Source organism: Phaethon aethereus (genome assembly GCF_964289735.1).
Source record: "Phaethon aethereus genome assembly, chromosome: 2".
Classification (NCBI taxonomy): domain Eukaryota; kingdom Metazoa; phylum Chordata; class Aves; order Phaethontiformes; family Phaethontidae; genus Phaethon; species Phaethon aethereus.
This window is the reverse complement of record NC_138582.1, coordinates 121,830,239-121,854,275: the sequence shown is the minus strand read 5'-3', so window position 1 is coordinate 121,854,275 and position 24,037 is coordinate 121,830,239. Positions and strand designations below refer to the sequence as shown.

Sequence of the window (24,037 nt, the reverse complement as noted above, 5' to 3'; positions counted from 1 at the left end):
ATATCATGTTCGACAGGTGAACCACAGTAGCTGAAAGTAATTTGCGATCTCAATTTGAGAAGTGGACTCTATTTAGCAACTTAATGTAGGTTTAAGCGTGGTGTAGTATGTATCCTTTATGCACATATATAAAATATAATTCCTTTAGCAATACTGTTCATTGTCTTTCCAAAGACACTAAATATATAAAAGTTAAAGAAAGTCAAACGTGTCTGGTGGAGAATGTCTGTCTTCTCACCCAAACACTAACTAGAAAAAGCTATTGTAAATTTTGCTGAAGTGAAGGTGGCTTACTTCACTTTCTTGATTAATACAAATACTCCTGTTGTTTTTTTTTTTTCTCTGCACTGTGACTTTAGAGTAGATAAAAGGAGTAAATTTTTCACAATGAGGGTGATGAAACACTGGCACAGGTTGCTCAGAGAGCTGGTAGATGCCCCATCCCTAGAAACATTCAAGGTCAGGTTGGATGGGGCTCTGAGCAATCTGGTCTAGTTGAAGATGTCCCTGCTCATTGCAGGGGGGTTGGACTAGATGACCTTTAAAGATCCCTTCCACTCCAAAAAGTCTATGATTCTATGTCCTTTTGCCCTTCTTGGACTTCAGCATTCCAGGTCATTGTGGTGCATCTCAGTGAGGGACATACCAACGTGTCTTATTACCTGGAGAAACATTTCTTCAGATCTCTTTCATTTAAAAATTCTTCCCAGAAGAAACGCATTATCCTTTCAAATCATCAGTATCAACAGCAGAGCTTCAGCAGTAGTGTCTCCTGTCTCAGGAGACCTGCTCCTGTGTTCACATAACCAAAGCAAAATCCTCAGGAATTACACTTGGATGATGATTTCAGGATTGAGCTTTAAAAGAAACACAATACAAAATTATTTTTAAATGTGTTCTTTAGACAAAATGTTTACATTTTCCTCTAGCAGCTAGCCTGTATAGGGTCATGGTCCAAAACTGCTGCAAGATAATGAAGTTAAATGAAAAACCTTGCAAGCAGACCTTTCTGGTGTCCTGGGGCAGGGATGGGTCATAAGTAGCACGGCCTAGGACGGCAGTGTGTTTTGATGAGAGAGGATGACAATGGTCAGAATTGCAAGTAATAACAGATCATATCACAGAGTTGGTCCCCTAAGGATTTTATTGTTCCTATTTAAAAAATAATTTAAATTATTATAATTTATTATGTATATTTCAAGATACAAAGTGAGTCAGAAGGACAAAACTGGTCATTATTGCTGAGAATCCAAACTTTTCAGTCACCTTGATTTTTCTTGTTTTGAGTTGCACTTAAATTTGTTCCTGATAAAGGAAAAAAATAGTTGAACTGTAATGATAAAATAGTCACGTCATGTTCAAGGTGAATACTAATACATAAAACATTTCCGGCTTTTGCGTATATAGCTTATAGCATTTTGCTGAAGAAATGTCATGTAGGTCAGTATATTTAGCCTGGGCAGAATAGGCATGACAGGATGAGTCTCTTTTGCTTTGTGCTTATTGTTACAGAGACAGGGAGCATAACTGCCCTTTCAGAGCCCAGGAATACTTAACTAGAAAACAGTGTACAAGTCTCCTTCACACTTCGACCACCTAATGGACCTAATTTGGTTCTCACAACGGACCAGTCACCAAGTTTGCTTTTTGTTTTTCCTCATCTTATTAAGGCACAGAGATCTGGCACAGGAGGGGACACGCAAGCTGCTGAAGACCTTCTGCTTATCAATAAACCCCTGACGGACCTAATTAGCCTGCTTATTCAACTGGTGAGAATTTGCTTGTTTCTAAGCTTTTTGAAATGTTGCTGTAGTTGGAATTCAACTGAATTCAACATCTTAGAACTCTGTTTGCTAGTTTTTCATTGTTTATAAGCTCCCACCTAGTGCAAAGGAAGTAATCTGACAATTTTTAAGAAATTATAGATCGCAGTGACTTGCAGGTTACCAGTGACGTCAGAGTAAGTCTGTCCCACGCATAGAATTGAGACAACGAGCAGGCTGCAGATTCTTAGGTTGGCTACGTACATATGGCCAACTTTTAGCCCTTTTGAATGGACTAGCGATCACTGCATAGGGAAAAGATGGTGTGCAAAATTTGAAACAAGTACTGCTACCATTAGAAAAGTCAGTAAACTCGAAATTAGTTTCTAGTGAGTGATGACTTTTAATATTATTTTCTTGGTTTTGAGCCTTCTGAGTTTTTCTCAAGGGTTTAGTTTTATTTTAACATGATCCTGAGGGATTTATGAGTGGGAATGGTCCCTGGTGATCTGTAAACATCTTTGAACTGTCTGTTTAAAGTCAGTCTTTTCCAGGGTTTACTAGATGTCACAGTGCTGCACTAAAATCTCCACAGAGTTTTATTGTGGTCCTGATGCATCCCATCAGCTCAGCCACCATCATACTGTGCCAGAGATTTGTATTGTCTCTGTGTAACAGGTTGTAGTAGAGGAATGCTTCTGGAGCCAGACAGGGTTTTTAGAGACTGCCTCAGCCTTTTATTTAACATAAAGCCATTAAAATGGTATGTGAGAATTTCCCTGTGGCATATCGCACTGTCCTTTCCAGGTTATTTCACTTAGAGGCATTTCAGGTTCAGTGTTCTCTTCCAACCCCAATTTTTTTTTTTTTTTCATTTAAATATAGGTTTTCAGATGTACTGTGATATGAATACCTGTGGCCCTTTTAATATTTTTAGCACTGTCTGTCATCTTCTATTTTGGGGACGAGTGTGATTCCTTTTTTATTAATTTTTGGCATACTTGTTGCTAAGTCCTCCTTTGATGGATTTATTTTAACCAGCCATTGACAAAGGCTTTTTGGAAATGTTCACTGACTGACCTAAAACAAAGTAGCTGAATTTCAACTATATTTCATCTTTATCAATTCTTTTAATTTATTTTCTCTTAACTTTCTAAATCACTGTATATGATGAACAGTAAGACATGAAGAGACGCAAATGTTCCTTTAAAGTGAAACTACACATAAATTTAAATTCCATTAACTCTCTGAAGAACAGAAAATTAGAGGCCAGTCTTTACTCAGCTATACCACCTGGAAGTCTTTTATAAGTTTTTAATTAAAGGATAGGATAATTGTACAGTTAGCATGCACTGATTAGATTCTGACTTGCCCTTTTATTTCAGAAGCGTAGCTGCAAATTACCACTAGATTCTGCATTGTCCTGTATTTCTACGGATTCTGGTGTGTTTAAAATGCTTATTTAAAATCCACTGATTTTAATCTATGGGTAAAGAGTAAAGACCATTGCTGCTGCTTTTTTTGTATGTTTAGTTTTGGTTTTGAATTTTGTTAAGTATTTTGTAAAAGTGAGGGATTTTCTGTTGTAATGTATATGTGTTGTTCTTTACATACATGTGCTTGATTGGATTTATGAAAGTTATTTCAGCTAGGTTTGTTAAATTTTGTATCCTTTACCCATTGATGTATTAAGTATTTCCTGTTAAGATTGGAAGAGTTTGAACAATGGAATAATAATTCTAATATTAAGGATCCACTTTTTTAAAATGTTTTATGCTCTAATATCTTTAAATAGGACTAGATCCTTTGTGAAGTCTAGTGGGTCTCTCAAGGTGTATATGCTCCCTACCCCTCAAAAAGAGTCAGGCCTACCTAAGCTTAAGTTCTGTGGAGCTGCCAACAGTAGTTCTCTGTATTCAGTGAGCTGTGTGGCTACATACCCCTTAATTATTGTTTTGAGGCATTCAGTTCTTTGTGAATTTTATTTTCTGGAGGTAATGGAGGTCTTAAATTCTGAAGTATCACTTTCAGACATTGAGTTAAAATTATTTTCTCCGATTTGCTTATTTCTACCCATCTTACCATGTTTATGGTTTCTTATGTTACTTTGAATAATTACTTTCCCTCATTGATATGTATATCCCTCAAGTAGACGATTGTTCCATGCCCCATTGACTTGTCTATTTATTTATTTATTTTCCTCTAGTTCTACATGTTTATCTCTCTTAATAATCCCTCAAAAATCAATGTGGGTTAAACTTGAAAATGTCAAAAACTTAGAATCAATTTTTCCCTTCTGTAATTGTGATTTAGTCTATCACCTAGGGCATAGCAAAGTAAGTGTAGGAAACCTAGATTGCATGCAAATGAAACTTCAGAGTTTTTAAGAGTGCAAAAGAAGAAATAATTGCAAATTCTGTCATGCAGAAAACACTGCAAATATGGAGAATTCAATATTTAATCCCATGATCAGTGTGCCCTTAATTGATCAATAAGAGGAAAATAAATTGAATGTTTAGTCTTCTGCTTGGCAGCTTTGTGTTTAAAAGTTAATTACATTTAGTTTTTTGTGTAATATTTCTCCACTTGCACGTAAATATCTTTATCAATGATCTCGATGAGGGGATTGAGTGCACCCTCAGTAAGTTTGCAGACAACACCAAGTTGGGCGAGAGTGTTGATCTGCTTGAGGGTAGGCTCTACAGTGGGGTCTGGACAGGCTGGATCGATGGGCCAAGGCCAACTGTGTGAGGTTGAACAAGGCCAAGTGCCGGGTCCTGCACTTGGGTCACAACAACCCCATGCAACGCTACAGGCTTGGGGAAGAGTGGCTGGAGAGCTGCCCGGCGGAAAAGAACCTGGGGTTGTTGGTTGACAGCCGGCTGAACATGAGCCGGCAGTGTGTCCAGGTGGCCACTGGCATCCTGAGTTGTATCAGAAATAGTGTGGCCAGCAGGACTAGGGTAGTGATGGTCCCTCTGTACTTGGCACTGGTGAGACCGCATGTCAAACAATGTGTTCAGCGTTGGGCCCCTCACTACAAGAAGAACATTGAGGTGCTGGAGCATGTCCAAAGAAGGGCAACAAAGCTGGTGAAGGGTCTAGAGCAGAAGTCCTGTGAGGAGTGGCTGAGGGAACTGGGATTGTTTAGTCTGGAGAAGAGGAGGCTGAGGGGAGACCTTATCACTCTCTACAACTACCTGAAAAGAGGTTGTAGGGAGGTGGATGTTGGTCTCTTCTCCCAAGTAACAAGTGATAGGATGAGATGAAATGGTCTCAAGTTGCTCCAGGGGAGGTTGAGATTGGATACTAGGAAAAATTTCTTCACAGAAAGGATTGTCAAGCATTGGAATAGGCTGCCTATGGAAGTGGTTGAGTCCACCATACCTAGACGTATTTAAAAGACCTATGGATGTGGTGCTTAAGGACATGGTTTAGTGGTGGACTTGGTAGCATTAGGTTTACAGTTGGACTTGATGACCTTGAAGGTCTTTTCCAACCTAAATGATTCTATGATTCTATGATAAATGTAATTTGGTTATTATACCAAATATATATATATATAAAATATAAAATACCTTCTACTTTTTAATGTACTGTTATACAGGGAAAAGAAAAAAAAAAAGAACATTTACTTACTTTTGAAATCACTTCGTTGTGGATTTTCAGGAGCTTTTCAGAAATTTTCAGAAACATTGCCAGTACCTATAAAGAGGAGCTTTCTTTCTCTGTAGATCCTAGATTTAGATCCTAGGTATAGATCCTCCAGTCTTTTCTGCAGGCTACAGGACAGCTGGGAGAGAACTTTTCTTGTCTTCTGGTGCTAGGCTTCTTCATTATAGTATTGCTAGTAAAATTTGTAGTTGATTACTGTGCTCTGTGTATTACTGTTGAAAGACCGATCGTGCAAATGTGAAGAGGACAAATATGAAGTCTCAGTGCACATGGATGAATGAGATGATCTCTTCTAGGTCCTTTCTGTCTCTACGTTGCACTAGCTCTAAGGCTGTGCCCTGACTCAATTTTCAGAGCACGTGAAGATATTTGCCAATGAATATCTGACTGCAGAAGAATGATAATCCTGTAGACCGTAGAATTTCACATTTCCTTTAGGAATACAGACAGTTCTGTGGTCAGAGTGGAAAGACATATGTTTATTTCCTGTATTGTATAACGTATTGCTGTTATTGTATTTGAAATGCTGTCTGTGAATTATATTTGAAGAATTCTTTTCTACAGAGCTACCCTAAAACAAACAAAAAACCACACACACAAAAAAAAAAAAAAAAAAAACCAAAAAAACCCCACACCAGAGGAAATAAGAATATATTGTCACAAACACAGAATTTCAGAATGGGGATTTAGTTTCTCAGCAATTTGGCTAGATTAAAATGAAATGAAAATACACTGTTTTTTTAAAATATTTTTCCCTTAGGTAGGAGGACAACAATTTGTCCCTAAGCCAAAATATAACAGTTTACTTTTTCATTTAAAACTGTGCATATTTACCAATCAGAATAGTGTAGCAAAGTTAGCAGATTTAATAATCACGCTTTTACATTTTGTTTAATGTTTGCAAAATCATCTTCCCTATAGTTCCTAATGATGCTTCCTTTACAGCACATTCTGTAATCACATTACTGATCTAATGAACGTCTATGTCTTATAGTAATAAACTCTCTTTGTGTATAGCCTCATTAATGCACTGAAATAGAGTCCCCTCCGGGTAATCCAGCCGGTTTCATTGTAGCTCTAAAATTAGATGCTGTAACAACTCCAACGGTGTGAAAACTGCCACTTCAGCTGAAATGATCACACGTTTCTTGCAATGGTTTGCAATTCATGAACACACTGCAACTTGGTTCAAAATGAAGGCATTTTTGACAACAGACTGCAGAAATAAAGATGTGTAATAACAAGAAACTTCCTGCTTTTCACCAAGTTAACCTTAAAATACACAGAGCAGGTTCTGTCTAGAAAGGAAGAGAGTAGAATTTTGTTATGAACCTGTTTACACGAGGTTATAACATGGCCATAAAAATGAAGTAAAAAGTAATACAAAATCTTCATTGCACAAATGTCTTGTCATGAGGCATTATTTTAAAACTTTTAAGTGAAAAAGAAATCTACAGTTCTGAGTTAGAGAGTGGCAAAAATTATTACTCTAGCTGTTCAGTAATTTATTTTAAGGTGCTGGATTTTCTTCAAGCTATGCACTAGCCCAGAATATTAACAGCTGCAAGGAGAAGGAGTACTAACATTTCTACCTTGCTGAAGGGCTGAATCCATAATCCCCTCTCAGACTGATAAAGCAAAAAGAAACCAAAGGTAACTTTTGGTTGCCATGAGTTTTTTCATGTAACTATGAAATATCAGGGGGCAGGCAGATCTTGTCTTAGAGTTAGAACTCTAGTTTTTCATGGGTTCCTCCTCCCCTGAAAGAACAAAAACTTAGGTAGCTGCTGCCATGAAAGACTATAGATGCATTTCAAAGACTTGAAATATACTTCTTCATATCAAATGGAATTGTTATAATTAGAAAAATAATCAGATCATTGTTCCAGCTGATTATTGAACCATCCCTCTGTATACTTTTGTCTAGCAACATGATTCTAGCCTTGCTGCTGTTATTAGACATTAGATACTATTTCCTTGAAAGCTGAATTTTCATCCCTTGTTTTCTTTATTTACAGATATTTATTATATCTTCAGTCATTGCTTTTGTTCATACCAATAATTTTCTTCAGATCCCCTACTCTTTATAGCTCTATCCTAACACTGACTGGCAGCCAAAGTTAAATTTCACATTACCAACTTACTACTTTTGACATCTAAATCACTACATGTCAGTAGTGAAACAGCAATATGGTGAGAGTTACAGAGAAAAATGCTGATGCTGACATACTTAAATAGGGACATTGCTGAGAGTTCCACCTTAATTATTGATGGGTTAGACTGTATGCTGATGATTCTCATCCCTTCCAGAGTAAATACGGTCTTTCCTATTCCTGGCTTGTTTTCCTATTCATCCAAGACCTATGCTGTTATCATTTTACCCCGTGATTTTCCAACTTGCTCCCCAAACTCTAGTTAATACTGAAGCTCAAAGGGACTCTGGTGAAACAGAGGAGCAGAAGAGCCTGAAGGGGATGAAGGACTTCATTGGCATTTGTGATTGAGCAGGATGATATCATGGCTGGCAAGTCCTGTGAACCCTGGAGTGATACTGGTGGCTAGGTTTGGAGGATGGTCACTGAAAGCTTGATATCCTGTGAAAAGCGAGCTGATCTGGTGCCAAGACATATTGGATCGAGAGTTTCAGGGTCTTCCTTTCTCTTGTTGGGGACAAAGAACAGCAGCAACAGTGATAAAAGGTTGGGCATGCCAGGAGGAGATAAAGCCATTGGCCCAAGCCCAGCTCCTCCTCACCTAGGACAAAGTGTTCCACTGTCTTGGTAACTGGGGACTCCTGCTGAAGACAGCCTATCTTGGGAATAACACTAACAGGCTGGACTTGCTCTTTTCCTTCCTTGAAAGTCATATATACTCCTGGTGTCAGGAAGAGCTTTGAAGGCCTTTATGGTGCTTTATGTATTTCTTCATGCAAGGTTGTTGTAGGGGCCATACTCTGCAGAGAGTGACACCTTTCCAATCCTCTGATAGTTAGTGAGTATCTCAGAAAAAGACCTTGGGAACAGTCTCACTTCCAAGTATGGCTGTTGTGATACTGATTACACATTGGATTTTGTGCTTATGCAGCCCAGGGAACTAGCCTCCGCTGCAATACCAGGGCAAGGATGTATCTGTCCAAATGTTCACTTATTTTTTTTATTTTTGGTTATCCAACAAACTACATTTGAAAATTGAATATAGTTCTTGTACTGTGATTTTCTTCAGGGAGTGGTTGATATACCTGTCTACGCAGATCGAGTAACAAACTGTAAATTAGAGTGCCACTTTTAAAAGGGGTGAGAGAGATACGTTAAGGTAGTTTAATTTTTCCTTCCTTTATCTAAAGCATTTCCTTTTCAGTGAAGGAAATACAAGTTGGCTCAAAGTCCCCAGTGAGATCAGTGGAATTTTTTTTTTAACTTGATAAGGATTGGAAATGTAAATGGAGCTATAAAGGTTGTTACTATTTGTAGCTTTTCCTGCTTTTTAGCCTTACTATTTATGTTGATGACGCTATTAGATAATTCTGGATGTTGGAAAGGAAACAATCAAATAGGTGGCATTTAGATTGGAATGAAGAAAAACCATACAGCAAAACTGTGGAAGAAATAGCTGCTGTGGTCCTGTCACTTGCATAGCATTAGGTCAAATAGAATGTGATATGTCTTGGGGCTATGTATTCAGAGCTTACATCTCCGTTCAGTCTGTTTTAAACAGCCACCTCTACGAAGCTAATGGAAAACAGGATTGTATTTGCATGCCGGTCCCTGGGGAATTGCTACTTGAATATTTGAGGAATATGTGCCTGATGATATGTTCACAGATTGCTTTAAAGTAACTGTATGGGTTTTCCTTAAAATGAAAAAACTTGGGAAGTTGATACCTGTAGATTAAATAAGTAATCATTATTGAAATGTTTGGGCATATTATATAAATGTTTTGACAGATTATATAAATTGTTTCCTTTTTATTGTCAGTAAGGATAGCCTGTTAACTGTACTTTAATCTAGCTTCCTTGTATTTAAATAGTACTTTCGGAATTTAAAAAGCTGAGTGGGAGTGATGAGGTGTTTTTACACTTCTGTACCTAATTGGTTAATTACACTGCTACATTTTGTTCAGTTCATAGACTGTAAGGCGAGAATCATTTAGTTTAGGATCTTACATAACGCAAGGCATAGGACCTTCCTAAATTAATTCCTCATTATAGTAAAGGGGTTTGTTATTTTATTAGAAAAAAATATTTTTTGTGATATATAAATTGCCTGTGATGGACAATCTGTCTCAGTTCTAAGAAAGTTGTTTCCATGGTTAATGACTCTTATTAAAGAAAAAAAATAAAAAAAGAAATCAAAGTATTATCTTCCTTCTAATCTGAATTGCTTTATCTAAAGTTTTGAGCTATCATCTTTTACCATTTTGTTTTTTCAGCCTGCTTTTTCTCATGTGATAACGTGCCCTTTAACCCTCCCTTTGATAAGCTACAGACATTGAATTCCTTCAGTCCTTTGCTGTTCTGTTTTCCAACCTGTCATACTCTTGCCTGACCCCAAGAAACCTCAATGATTTTTTTCACTACCTTTCATGAACTGTCTGCGCTAAAACTAGGCGTTGCATTCCTGTTGTCCTGCCAAATACAAGCATAATATAATATCTCTACTTGTTATTTCCAGATTGTACTTTCAAGAAAGATATGTGTTATTTTCATGCTATCAGAAGCTCATTTAAGGATGATTATTAGTCATGCCTCCAAGTCTTTTCCATAATCTTGCTTCCCAGGAAAGAGTTTTTCCATCCCATTGCTAGGGCCTGCTTCAGTGTCTGCTCTTGAAAGGAGTGCAGAAAAGCTGGAATTCAGGAAAATATTTAAAACCTGCAAAACATACATCCTAATGTGACTACTTAAAATCCATTAAATAGCTAGGTAGCCTGTACTCTACCTCAGCCAGAAGCCATAGACTTGATTTAGAAATAATTAAATGAAGTTTTATGGTGTGCATTATGTAGAAGATTAGACATCATGGCTATAATGATACTTTCTGCTATTACTACTCCTATTTAAAGCAAAATATACTGTCTGAAAATAACAGAGTTGGGAGCAACGTTTTCAGTGCTTTTATGATATCACTATAGATAGGCTGTTGGATAGAATCAAAGTGGAGACATTGTTATATTGCTGCTTAAGAACATATATTTTAATTATATTTTCACCACTTTATTAAGCTTAGTTTAATGGAATTTTGAATCAATCAACGAGAAATGATTCTTTGCTGGCACAATGCAAATGTTAATACTCTTCCAAATCTCCATTGATATGCAATTTTTCTGAAATGAAAATTTGATTTTTGTTTGTTCATTTTTAGCTTCCCAGTGAAGATACTGAAATATTTGTGAGTGCCTCACAGTGCTTATCATTGCTGGCTCAGCTGTATGGAGGGAACAGTCAGGAGAGTATGTCTCCAGAAAACATGGACAGCTTTGCTGAGGTACTGAAGTCCAAAAAAGATGCACGACAACTGAAGCTTTTGTTGAGAATTGTAAAGAGACTGGTGAGTCATCTTCTAAACATTTTAAAAATCCATGTGTTTCTGTTATATAATTGGGTAATTTTTTGGCTGGTTTTTTCCTCTTAAATTAAAAAAGAATATAAAAGAATTTTGAAAACAAAATATGTGCAGCTAAATTTCATTTAACTTCTCTGGAGAAGATAGCCTTTTACACTTAAAACCTCTTACAAAATGATTGTTGGATTTCTCCAGTTTCACTTAACCATTCAGCTATTTAAAGAACTCATGTTTTTTATATATTTGTTTAGTACTTCAGCTTTATGAAGTATTGGAACAATTTTCTCAATGCTTCCTGAAAGAACTAAGCTTGTAGCATTAAATAGCTGTTCAGAAGCACAGTGCTTGATTTCATGGTAAATAAAATGCCATTTTGTACTTGAAATAGGTTTGCGCATAGACTGTTGACGACTCATTCTCACCGAGCAATAGGGACCACTTCTGCTGGAGTGGTTGTAATGTAGAATGTCAGTCCCTGGGAGTCGTGCAGGGGCTTAGTCTGGTGATGTTATTTAAGGGTAGGCGTTTCATTTCTGTCAAGCTCTTATGTGGTGGCATAACAGCAGCATTGTGTCTTTCTAGTAGCTTAGGTGGAAAACCTACTGTATCTGTAACATCCTGTCTGATAATACTATGGTTTTTATCTTGAAGTGTCTTGATAAGGAGCTTTGCCTGCATTGTCACCTTGTGTTGGTTGATTACGTCACCCTTTACTCTCCAAGAGCAGGAGTTTTCAATTAAAAGAGGGTAACTACCCTGGTGTAAGAGATAGAAGACACTTGAATTTTGCAAGGGCAGTGCTGGCTACTAGAGTAAGGCCATAATCAATGGCAGCAGGAGTTAAGAGGGAGCAACTCTTTTATAGAGCTTTTGAAGCTGTTCCTGTCCTCTTTCTCCTGCCTACTGTATTTACATCACAGGAAAGTAAACACCATACCCTTCTTCCCAGTTTTTCTCAGTCCTATCTTTTCCTAAAAGAATCATGAATATATAAAATTAAAATTGAAATGGTGTTTAAAATTCATAATTTCTCTCATTCTTGACATCATCTCAGGTTTCACTTCTTTATTTTCCCATGCTTCTCCTGAAAAGAGAATTCTAGCAAAGTTTTTTTTAAAGATACTTCCCATTGATTTTTTGCTTGTACCTGTGCTTCTCTTTCACTGCATAGAACTGGCTTTTGCTTTTCCACAAAAGCAATAAGAGAAAAGAGGCAATAAAGTGTGAGGAAAGACAAATGAGGCTGCAATATACATACCTAGATTATTTAATTTTAGCATAGCGACAGACTTGTTTCCTTTCCCTCCATTTTGAAGACTATGGTTCAAAAGTTGACCTAGCGTGCAGGTTATTTAACACAGAAATTTCTGTTGACTATCTTAAGAGAACAAAGCTATTCTATCACCTTTTGAATCTTGCAAGTTCCTGTACTTTTAGATCTCTCCTTTGTATACCAGTGATACGGGTACTTGTTGTTTGTAATATCAGGCATAGATTTTCTGCAATTATTTTAATGAGAGCATAAGATTTCTTTTCAAAGCAGGGTTCATAGGTAATTTGACAGGTTATTTAATAAATCTTACATTATTTCTCTAAACCTTAAAAATTCCTGTTCAGAGGAGATATTATCTTGTCAAAATTGTCATAATCACAAAAGACATTGAAATATAATCATATCTATTTAAGGATTCAGCCCACATCAGCTGTTCATGCTGAATTTTGAAGCTTAGAGCAGTGGGGTTTTTTTAATATCTGAACAATATTATGATCATTAAGTGCACCAGTTTCCATTCTTGCCAATCAGTGCTTGTACAGAGCAGCTTTCCAATTTGTGGTTACATTAACTTCATTGATACAGGCACAGGTATTGCTGATGTGAGGCAGGAATGTGCAAAAATAATTAGATGTATTTATGGTATAGATGCCTGTATAGCATGTATTTCTGGAAATAAGGAAAAGGCATAGCAGTATGACTAGTTAATCTTTGTCCAAGTGTTTCATATGACTCCAGTGAGCCAATGGAGACAGATGTCTCAATTTCAGAGTCTTCACTTTCAAGCATGTCAGAGAATTTGTTGACATACAAGATAACCTTACCTTGATGAAATGGAAACTTACATCTATGTGTTGTTTTAATTTAATAGTATTAATTCATTAAGTTTTATCTCCAGTGGGTAGACTTTTTTTCTGGACAAAGTTGGAGATTTGTTTTCAGTTTGGGTTTTTTTAATGGTCGTTGTTAACTTTGACCAGCAAATTGACTGCGGGGTAATATAAACTACTTGCAACACTTTCTTCACTGATTTTTGCCCTATAATTTTGTTGTATTCATTTATTAAACAGGAATAATAGTCCAGACTGTGGGGGGAAAATATGTCTTTGTACAGACATTAATGGAATCGCCATGAACAGCCCTTTTTACAGGCTTTATTTTGCTGTAGAAAGAAATCATTAGGAGTGAAAACCAGAAAAAAATATGCTTTGAGCTAACTTTTGTGACTGTAAGTAAGGATGATTTAAAAGCTTTAAAGAGGCAGCATTGACTGTCTTCTTTCTGGTTTTTTTATAATCACTTCTTAACTTTCAAAGCTTTTGGCTCTGTCACGCCCAGGTTGACCAGTCTTTTTCAAGAATGTTCTCTCACTGGCATTGGTATAATGGACAGAAACTGAATAAAATTATTGAATCAAAGAAACGGGGTTTGCTTTTCTTGGGGTTTTTGGCTTTTTTCTTTCCCCTTCAGCCCTTTTACTAACTCTCTTGTTCTGGTTGCTTCATCTTGGGTTAGACAATACTGCTATTCAGATATTCTTCATCTTTTTTAGCAGCATTTGTGTAGCTGATCAGTGACGTCAGGAGAGTAATCTTATCCCATTTTTTGGTTCTGGAAGCCTCTCCTTGCCACCTTTCATGGAAATCACTATCTTATTAATTCATCTCTTCTGTGAAGTTATAGTGCATCTTATTACAGTCCAGTAAATCTTCTATATTAAAGTATAAATGTGAAGTGGAAGACATTTTCATTTGGGAAGCAAATAGTTAAATTTTTGCCTGCTTTACTGAGAAGTTTTTCATTTCTCTTTTTCCTCAGACAAAAAAAATCTACCTGCCATCTCAGTTTATCATCTAGTATGTAATGTGAAGGCAAGTGATTATCACCATCGTTTTTAAAGAACTAGCCAATATCTTTCCACCGGACACATAATCACTGTGGGATTACAGCTGGGTACTCACAAATAAAATGTTTCAGCTTTCAAAACAAGACAAGACTCTTTTTTTATTCTGTCTAGTAATAACGAAAAATTCCTCTGAGAAAAGTGAGTAAGTGTCAGGCGATTCAGCACTCACTGTGAAGAGTGAACTTTTGTTCTGTGACTTTTACCTGAAGTACTTGTCAGAAAGTATATTTGAATTCTACCTAAGTCATAATTTTTTTTCTTCTGATTGTCTTTCTAGAACCTCATTTTCACTAATTTGTGTATCATAACTGCCAAAAAGTTGTTCATCTTTTATTTTGAGCAACTAAGACATTTAGGATGTCATCTGCCTGTCGTATACCCTGTGGGGATATCTAGCAGGATTCTCCAAATCCTATTAGGCTGCATCGTAGTAAAGATGTTAAGGCTAGAATGACAATATTTGAGCTGTGGCAAAGGTCCATAGCTTTCATTAATTTCATTGTAGGACTACTGAACACTAATTTGCTTTCCCTGTCAGTTTGGGCCACAGCAACGGCATCACTGTGTACCTGCAGGCAGATGTACTACCCTGTTTCCAGTGGACCAAAGCCTGGGAAACCACTGGTCACTATATCTAAAATATCATTCAAGTCACGTGTCTCTGAGTATTTCTGTCATGTAGATTAGTAATGATATCATCCCAAGTTTTATACAGAGATGTGCTGAGTTCACATCTTTTGAATTCACAGCTGTGTGTTTGTGTATTTAAATATATGTATATATTTTTACCGTGATAGTTCCCAGATTGGGTCCTCATTATAGTAATCGCTGATCATGCATTGTGAGGAAAGACATTTAGAGCTTGAAGAGATATACAGTCCGAGTAGCAAAAACATTTGATTTAGGATAACAGTTCTGCAATCACTCTGTAAATTGAAGATCTTGCTGGAGATTTGCTACTCAATAGATTCCCACAAGTATGTCTACAGGGAGCTTCCCTCAAAGAAGGGGAAGCAAAATCCCAAGAGATTTTCAGCTGGCATCCCTTTTACAGCTTCAGCTCCGACAGTTCAGCACCACAAGGAGGTGCTTGTGCAGCAATTCCCAGGGGAGACTGCTTTCCCAGTCTTACCAAGCTGTGGGAACCTGTTGGCGTACCTCCTGCTGAGACAGCACAGCACTCAAATAATCACAGATAGCTGGAGAAAAACTTCTTATGCATCTTTCTCCTAATCTGAATCTTTTAAGTGTGCCTTTAATTACTTTCATTAATTACTAAAGTAGTCCATAATATTCCATTGCTCTAAGGAATATTTTTATTAGACTGTGAATACAATACTTACTTAACGGGTTGCTGAGGTATGTAGATATACTCACTATAAATGCACATGTTGTTATATATGTTTTCCTTAAATTACTTACCTTTTTTAAAATCCGGATAACTCTTACATGAGCAATTTATATCCTTCATTAGTATTAGTTTCTTATTTTCAAGTTGTTACCAAGCCTGCACCCCTTCTCTATAGACCATCTTTTGTTGGCTTCAGTCCAATAGAGTAATGTCCTTGGGTAGGATGGAGCATTTCATTAGACACAAACAACTTAAGATCCTCCCAAGAAGAAAAAGCTATTCAGTATCAAGATACATTATGCAGACCATAAACAGGATGGGTTTCTCAAAATACTTTCAAGCAAGTACATGGGAAGGATAATCCCTCTTCACCCTTCCTGCCATGCGGGGAAGCTCCCTCTGTTTGCACACTTGGCGCACGCGTTTTTTTTAGAGCTTTAAAGAAATTGGAGAGAGTCCCCAGAGATGAGTGATGGGGAGGCTTCCAGCACCCGCTGTTGCTTGGTCATCTTCTGCCATGGCACTTGCAGGCCCTGCCCTACACTGACACACGGAAAGAAAGCAGGGTGGGGGAGTTGCCCCTCTCCTCCTCCTCTACTTCTGGGTTTTAAACTAGAAGTATAGCTTTTTGAATTTTGCATATGGTTTGACTGAAATACAATCTAATGACGCTCCTTTTAATCGAAAAAGTTATGGTGTCCCTGATGAATATTAGCAGTCAGCAGGGATATTTTTGAGTCAGAATTGCTGGGACAGGCCATTGCCATTGGTCAAGAAGCAATATATTGAGTTTACAGCAAAGAGTTAAGAAAAACAAGTTTAAATTACTCAGATGATGAATGTAGCTAATCACAACTACTCTAATACAATTTAAACAACTAAAAAATTATTTAAATAGAATTAGTATAGTATAATTTAAAGAAACTCAGATTTAGTGGGCATAGTTCTCTTGTGGCACAGCCCCTTTGCCGTACTTTGTTTTTTACTGAACAGCAAATTGAGCCAATATTGATTAATTTATGTGATTATTTTTTTTAAATATCACTTAAGCTGTATTTTGAACTTCATGTTCATCATATGGGTTCTACCAAATTCTCATGGAAATTAAATATTTTACTTTCATCATTAAACCCTGATGGAAGATTTTCTTAAGCTTAGTGAAGCATTTTCAGTAGCACTAAGAAGGAAAACATTTAATCAATGAAAATGTGATTTTTGAATAGTCAAAACTTAATAATATTCCAATTTATTCTCAGACATTCTACAAGCAATACCAAGTCCTAAAACAATGGGTTATTTACTTTATAATTATTTACTTGATATCAAGAATACCATAGCATTTCAAAAAGCACTTTTTCTAAAGTACTGTATGAAAATGTTATTTGTATGTCTAGCAATACTTAGAATATCCAGATGTGAGAGGTATGCTGTAGCTGATTATAGTTCGAAATCCCATTTCATGCTTTGTAGCAGTATACATGGTTAATTTTAACTTGGCTAAGTACATTCTGTGTATTGGAATACAGGACACAATTTTTCACTATATAGGTCTGATCAGAATTTTCATTTTTAATCTGAATTTGTTAGATACTGTTTCACCTTAGAGGTATGTGCATGTTTGACTTGCATGCCTGGCTTATGTAGCTTCTGAAGGGCTAAATTCAGGCTCATTTATACTTTGTGTAACTCATGGAGTGTTTTCAGGATGCTGAGTAGTAGTACAATATGTTAGCACTGTCCTTGACTTTCTTTTCTTTTGACATTTGCATCCTATGGTTTCTACCGGAGGACAGGAAAGAATATTTTGGTATTTAGATTTACACACTTGGTTAGAGCACTGAAAGAATTTTAATAGGCCTTTTCTGTTTCTGATTAACTTTTCTTTTCATTTACCTCTTTGAATTTTACAATATCCTTCTTTCAGTTGGCCAAAATTCTTAAGCACAGCATTCTAAAGTTATATACCGATGGTTTTTTTTTCCCAGTATTTATTCTTCTGTCTTATGAAATGAAACAGAACAAGTATCCATGGGTAAGTCTCAGTCACCGCTGCAGTCTGGAATTCTTATCTTCCCTGGTCTTGTCACTTTTGATCCTGTCCAGAAGTTCTGTGGCTGATACCAGGTTGCAGAAAACTTTGTGCTTTTTTGACCCAAAGCACTAGGTGGTACAGGAATGCTCAGCTTATTTCTTCTCATAGAAAAGGCAAATATTTAAGTCTCAAGAAGATTGTCCAAGATTATAGGATCACTTATTTCTGGCTGTGTCAGAATCCTCGTCTGCTGAATTTTGTACTTCTCTGACTACACTTGCTCTGATTCACTTTATGTGGCATAGTTTGTATCCCTGTGTATGTATAACTGTAAATACAGTGTATTTTCTTATTGTATGTGACTTGGAGTATTCTTAACTCCAGGTGTCAAGAAATTCTTAACAACTGTGAGAATTAAAATTTTATGTTGATCTTATCTAAAGCTGAGATTTGTTTTTTCAGCTGATTCCTGGAGTCTACAAGCCTGTTCTACTAAAAATACTAGGCTTCACATAACCTGTGGTAAAATCAGAACATTAAGTAGTGATACATAAAGTCAGATGGTGAGGAATTTTTAATGCTATTAACTTACCCTTTTGGGGGTTATATAGGAGTTTGTATAGCTTGGAAGCTTTTGGTTAAGGAAACATTTACTTGGTGCTTCTAACTTTTGTTGTGATTTAGGTCCCACCTTTCTGCAGCTGTGATATATCTGGAATATCCATGGTTATCTTAATCCAGAGGTGCTGTTTTGGTTTATACATTTACACCTCTGCAATGACTGATTTGCTCTCAGTGTTTTTACTGTAACTGTGAAGTGCTTTCCCCGTATCAAAGAGAGCACACTATCCCTCATCTGGTATTTCCACTACCTAGACAAACACCCGCTTTGCTAGCAAATCATATACTGAGCTCTCACCCTCTCAACCCAGAAGTTCAAACAGAGGCCTATTTTAATGTCTTTCCTTCATTTTTCTTTAGTGTTTGTTTGATGCTGACAACTTTCTAATATACAGCTGGACGGCTCCTACTTTTGCTGCTCTCTTCTTTGTCCAGCAGCTTTATGTTTAATATTACTCACCTACCCTCATAAGCTACTGTGATGTTTAATGTTTGCAAAATATTTCATGGTCCTCAGATAAGTTGTAGTAAATATCAACAACATTTTGCTTAAGAGGATCTATCAACACCAATCACATTGGATTAAATTATTATTATTGGATTAAATCCTGCCGACTACTCCATGTGCCCAGGTGGCCAAGAAGGCCAACAGTGTCCTGGCCTCTATCAGAAACAGTGTGGCCAGCAGGAGTAGGGAAGTGATCGTGCCCCTGTACTCGGCACTGGTGAGGCCGCACCTTGAATCCTGTGTTCAGTTTTGGGCCCCTCACTTCAAGAAGGACGTTGAGGTGCTGGAGTGTGTCCAGAGAAGAGCAACGAAGCTGGTGAGGGGTCTGGAGCACAAGTCTTATGAGGAGCAGCTGAGGGAACTGGGGTTGTTTAGTCTGGAGAAGAGGAGGCTGAGGGGAGACCTTATCACTCTCTACAACTACCTGAAAGGGGGTTGTGGCAACGCGGGTGTTGGTCTCTTCTCCCAAGTAACCAGTGATAGGACGAGAGGAAATGGCCTCGAGTTGCGCCAGGGGAGGTTTAGATTGGATATTAGGAAAAATTTCTTCACCAAGAGGGTGGTCAAGCATTGGAACAGGCTTCCCAGGGAGGTGGTGGAGTCGCCATCTCTGGAAGTGTTCAAAAAACGTGTGGCTGTGGCTCTTCAGGACATGGTTTAGGGGACACGGTGGTTCTGGATTAATGATTGGACTTGATGATCTTGAAGGTCCTTTCCAGCCTTGGTGGTTCTGTGATTCTGTGATTAAAAGCTATAATGTTAATTCCAGGTTCTGTAGTGTTAATGGGAGTGAAGGAGCAGTGGCTGCTGCTTTCATTATTATTATAACTGAATTGCATTAGGGCCTGTAGACCAGGACCTCATTGTGGTAAGCTCAATGCAAGCACAGTAAAAAGTCATTTCTTGCTCCAGAGAGCGATGCAGCTTGTTTCCTGTATTTAAAATAAGATAAAGGAATTGCCTGAAAGTGACTCTCCCTGATAGGAAATAATTTGATACAAAGATGTCTATCCTGGATAAAACAGGTCTGTGTTCAGTTCTGTGCAAGCATGAATGGGAATTTATTTAGTTGCTCCTGATTATTAATACAAAAGTATCTTTATTTTATTCCATATTTAAATTCTTATGGTCACAGGAGTTATTTGAAAATCCTTAGTCTTCATTCAGTCTTCATGTGAGGCTGTTACCAGAAACTAAGTGAGCTTTGAAGGATTTTGGTTGCCCATGTTGCAGATGAGACACAGGTACACATAGAAACCAGGTTTACTGTGACTTTTTGCAAACTTGTATTGCAAACCCTTCAACAAAACCTGCCTTTTCTATTACATCTATTCTCTTAAACTCAGTCTCCTTGCTGATAAGTTTAGCGAGGGTGAAATAGTCCATTAAATTTCAGCACGTAAGTAGAATTTTAACTACCGTGTACCAGGAGGAAAGCATATAGGCATTAGATTCCCTGCTGGAAAGGAGTGGTCCTAATTACCACTAGGTAATTTAGAAGGAGTTTAGAAGAGTGGGACTTCTAAATTACCTAGTCCTGGACAGTCAGAGTAAAAGGTCTTGACATACCCTCTTCGTTAATCCTCAATGCTCCCTTATTTTCCTTACTAGTGTTTCTATGTATTTATTTTCTAATATATTTCAACTTCTGCACTTAAATATGGCATCTGACAAACATTAGCTGTGTTTCACTTTGTCTAGATCCTTAGCCTCTTCATCTTATAAGGCTGGAGCACTGCTGAGAAGCTGCTATTTTAAAAAATCTTGCCATGAGCAAATCTGCAGGTCGCACAGAGCTTGATTGAATAGCCGATGTGTGGATGCAGATAAACAGGCAATATAGTTGGAGTGCTTAAAGAGGTGTGTTGTAGAGGGAGACAGTTCTTGGCCATCAAGCTGTGAGGATGTGGGACTCTGAGGCACATGAGTTAGGCAAAGGAGACAAATAGACCGATAGGGCATTTCAGGTACGGGTTGTCTGTTAGATGGAAATTGTGAGTAAAAATATGAGATAGATACAACAAAAGTATGCTGGTCCTGGTAATGAGACCAAGCAATATGACCATATGAAGCAAAAGGAAGACAGTGTTTAAGGAGTTAGAGGTGGTTGGAAAGATCAAAAGTGAAAATTATTTTAGAAGCATCAGTCAAAACATACATACAGTGAAAGAAAACCAAATACTTAAAGTTTTTCCCTGGGTATCTCATGCATCTAATGGTTGGTTGGTGTATTGATTAACAATAAGCGCATACTTGTATAGTTCCGCAACAGAGGGTCCATGCTTACGTACTAATCCCTGGCAATGATAACAGTATCTGGGCTTTATGAACATGGTGCTGCACAATTTCAGGTGACTCTGTGATTCGTGGAAGTGTTCTGAAACAAGGTTATGTTTAAAAATAGCTTTTGTGTCCACTGAGGTTGGTCTTTCAGTAGGTTTCTACAGTAACTGATTCCCCCCCTCCAAGTTCAAACAGTGATTCAATCCAGCGTCTTCAGTGATGAAACCTCCACATTTAAATTATGAAGACTCTACTAGTTAATCATTTATGAAGTGCCCAGTGCTGTCACTTCTTTAAACTGTTAAAACAGAATGTTTTTATATGAACATCATTATAAATTTATAACAAATGTGATTTGTGGTGATGCAGTCTTCTATGGGCTGTGAATTAGTGTCCTGAATTTCACACAGCAGATGCTTTCTCTGGGATGCAATGCCTGGTTGACGAGTTCATATGGTGCAGCATAAGAAAATCGCATCATTTTCATACCAACTCTACTCTGCTTACACAGCCTGCTTTTTTAGCCTCTTCAGGGGGGCATTTTAAAAGCAGTGAAGTTGACACACAATCCTCAGTCTTGTCAAAAGCAGATGATTACCTAAATCCTTTAATATCAATAAAAGAGTACTTCTTTCAGAAATATGTAGTGTTCATTTAGAAATGGATCAACAGATGCATGTAATTTTATAGTATCAAATAGCCCCAATGATTTCAAATTCATTTTTTAAGGAAATATACTGGTGTACTTAATTGCAAGAGAACTATTGTGGAGCATAACCCCAGTATATGTTGAAAAGTCAAAATGGTATGTTCCGTAGTGCATAATATTGTGCCTTGTGGATAAAAATCTGATCTTTATGCTCTAAATCCCTGGTAATTGTAATGAATAGACTTATTGCATATTAGAATTGCATCAGAAAAAGATAATTTATATTAAAACCTGCCCCTACCTATGCTAAGTAAAACGTGTGTATAAAAATATGCCATGTATACATGATGTGAGGTGTATATATATGTGATGTGAGGTATGTATACTAAACAGTGGAGTTCACCAGACTAATAATTTAAACAAATCGCATTATTTGTAGCTGCAATTTACTACTGTCCCATTTCATCACTGAAAAAAAGAATAATCAAGGTAGAATACCTTGTGCTCATTCTGACTGAATACTTCCTTTGTGGCTTTTCATACAAGAGGCCAGTGTTTCCAGGGAAGAGCCAGTGCAGGGCTCTCTATGTGTCCCCCCAGGCAGAGGTTTTCCCTGCGGTGGGCTCGGGGAGATATAAAGGCAGGATTTCCCAAGGGAGCCTGGGCCCAGTGCTGCTGGTCCTGATGCTGGAGCCCAACAGAGGTTACTGGTAAAGCAGTATTTAGTCAGCCCTAAAATTTTAACTAAGAACTAAAATTTTAACTAAGGTGAGTAGCTGTGTGTTGCTTGTTCTCACTAGAGCAAAAGTCTACACAAAGCAGATTAGAGTTAAAAACAAGAACACATTCATCTTTTACAATCAAATAATTCCCGTGGAAATGAGTATATTAACGCATCCTCATACTGCTTCTTTTCTTCAAAGTACTACCAGTATTTAAATACTATAAAAGGTAATTTTTAGCATACGTGATAACACGTTTACATAAAGCATAAAAGGAATTGTTGTTTATAAAGATCAGGGCCCTCTTTTGTCATTTTAAACCATTAGTACAGTTTATGTATTTGCAATATAAATGGGGGATATATTCACGAAATTGCACACAATATTTATTTTCAAAGTCTGTAACTATAAGATGGCTAAAAGTAATTTGTGCCCCATGTATCAGTCAGTTATGTGTGGCCCTGACTCTGCTAATATAGCAATATTTCTTTTAGTTTGGTGAGGAAAATTTTTGTTGCTGAAAAGCAAATTACAGCTGTCATTGAAAGACTTAAATAATATGCCCTCAGGATTGCTCGAGTGGACTGTTGCTTCACTGAGGAGCTCTGATGACATCGGAGAGATGCTCATGCAATTTATTCATGTAATTGTAGTTCTGAGATGGAATATATATTATGTTTTGAAGGTGATGTTATTTAATAATGAATGATTTTATAGACTCTTCTAGTCTCTATATCACCTTCACCATTATATTTGCTAGGAGCCTTTTCTCGACATGTCTTTTATTCTATATTTCCACCTCTACTTACATGTGTTTTATTCTTTGCTCAGTTCCTGAACCAGATGCTCCTGATTTTTTTCTTGAAAAATTTTTTTTTTCTTTTAAATGAATCTGAAAGCTTTGTGAGAATTGATGTTGAAATCTGGAGGAGCAAGAATGTTAAAATATCTACTCTCATCTTACATTTTGACCGCTGCAGGTTTCAACAAGATCCTCTTCCCCTTCTTCCAGCTTCATACTTCAATTTTGTATAACTATTTATGATCTCAAGAGTATATAATTTCATTAGCATGCTGTTATGTGCTTGTATGTGCACACCAGTTAGGCTTATATACTGTATATCCTCTAAAATTTTCTAATTAATTTATAACTTCTCTTATTTTTTAGTATTTCCATTTACATAATTGCTAAAAGTTTTTAAAATTACTAGGGTTTGTGATACCTTAATTTTCCAAATTTAGTTGCAGACATTCCAAAGGAAATCTGATTTCCTAGAAATACTAATTACTTACTCCTGAATATCAGGCCTACAAAAGGTTTCTCTGATTTGGCATCCCAAATCATTAGGTACTTTAAGTCCTAGCAAAAAGTTATATATTTCTCTTAAAAAAAAGATTGAAAGAAGAGACCAAAGAACTGACTGGGGAGCAGAAATTCTGTAGGATACTAAGTATTTTGGTTTAACAGTTTTAATTCCATTTGAGTTTTAAGTTCCTTTCATTTTCTTGAAATGTAGTGCAATAAGATGCTGTGATATGAGACTAAACTGTGGGATGCTGAACAGTCTTCCTAGAAGCAAAACTAGCATTGGTATGGTTTTGATTTTTAAAGCTTGTCTCTCTGTCTTTTTCCTCACTCCCCTTTTAACAAACTGGGTTAAATAGGAGATGAACCTAGTAATGATCTAATCAA

At 37.0% G+C, this 24,037-nt stretch overlaps 1 protein-coding gene across 1 annotated transcript in view; it reads left to right on the top strand.

Annotated features, from left to right (window-relative positions):
* ULK4 (unc-51 like kinase 4) overlaps positions 1-24,037 on the top strand; it is a gene marked incomplete at its 3' end in the record, with an annotated part of 257,242 nt that overhangs the window by 189,491 nt on the left and 43,714 nt on the right. Inside the window, exons 33-34 of the mRNA XM_081996301.1 lie at positions 1,671-1,769; positions 10,799-10,984. Coding sequence (XP_081852427.1) covers positions 1,671-1,769; positions 10,799-10,984 — 285 coding nt within the window. The remainder of the gene's footprint in view (positions 1-1,670; positions 1,770-10,798; positions 10,985-24,037) is intronic.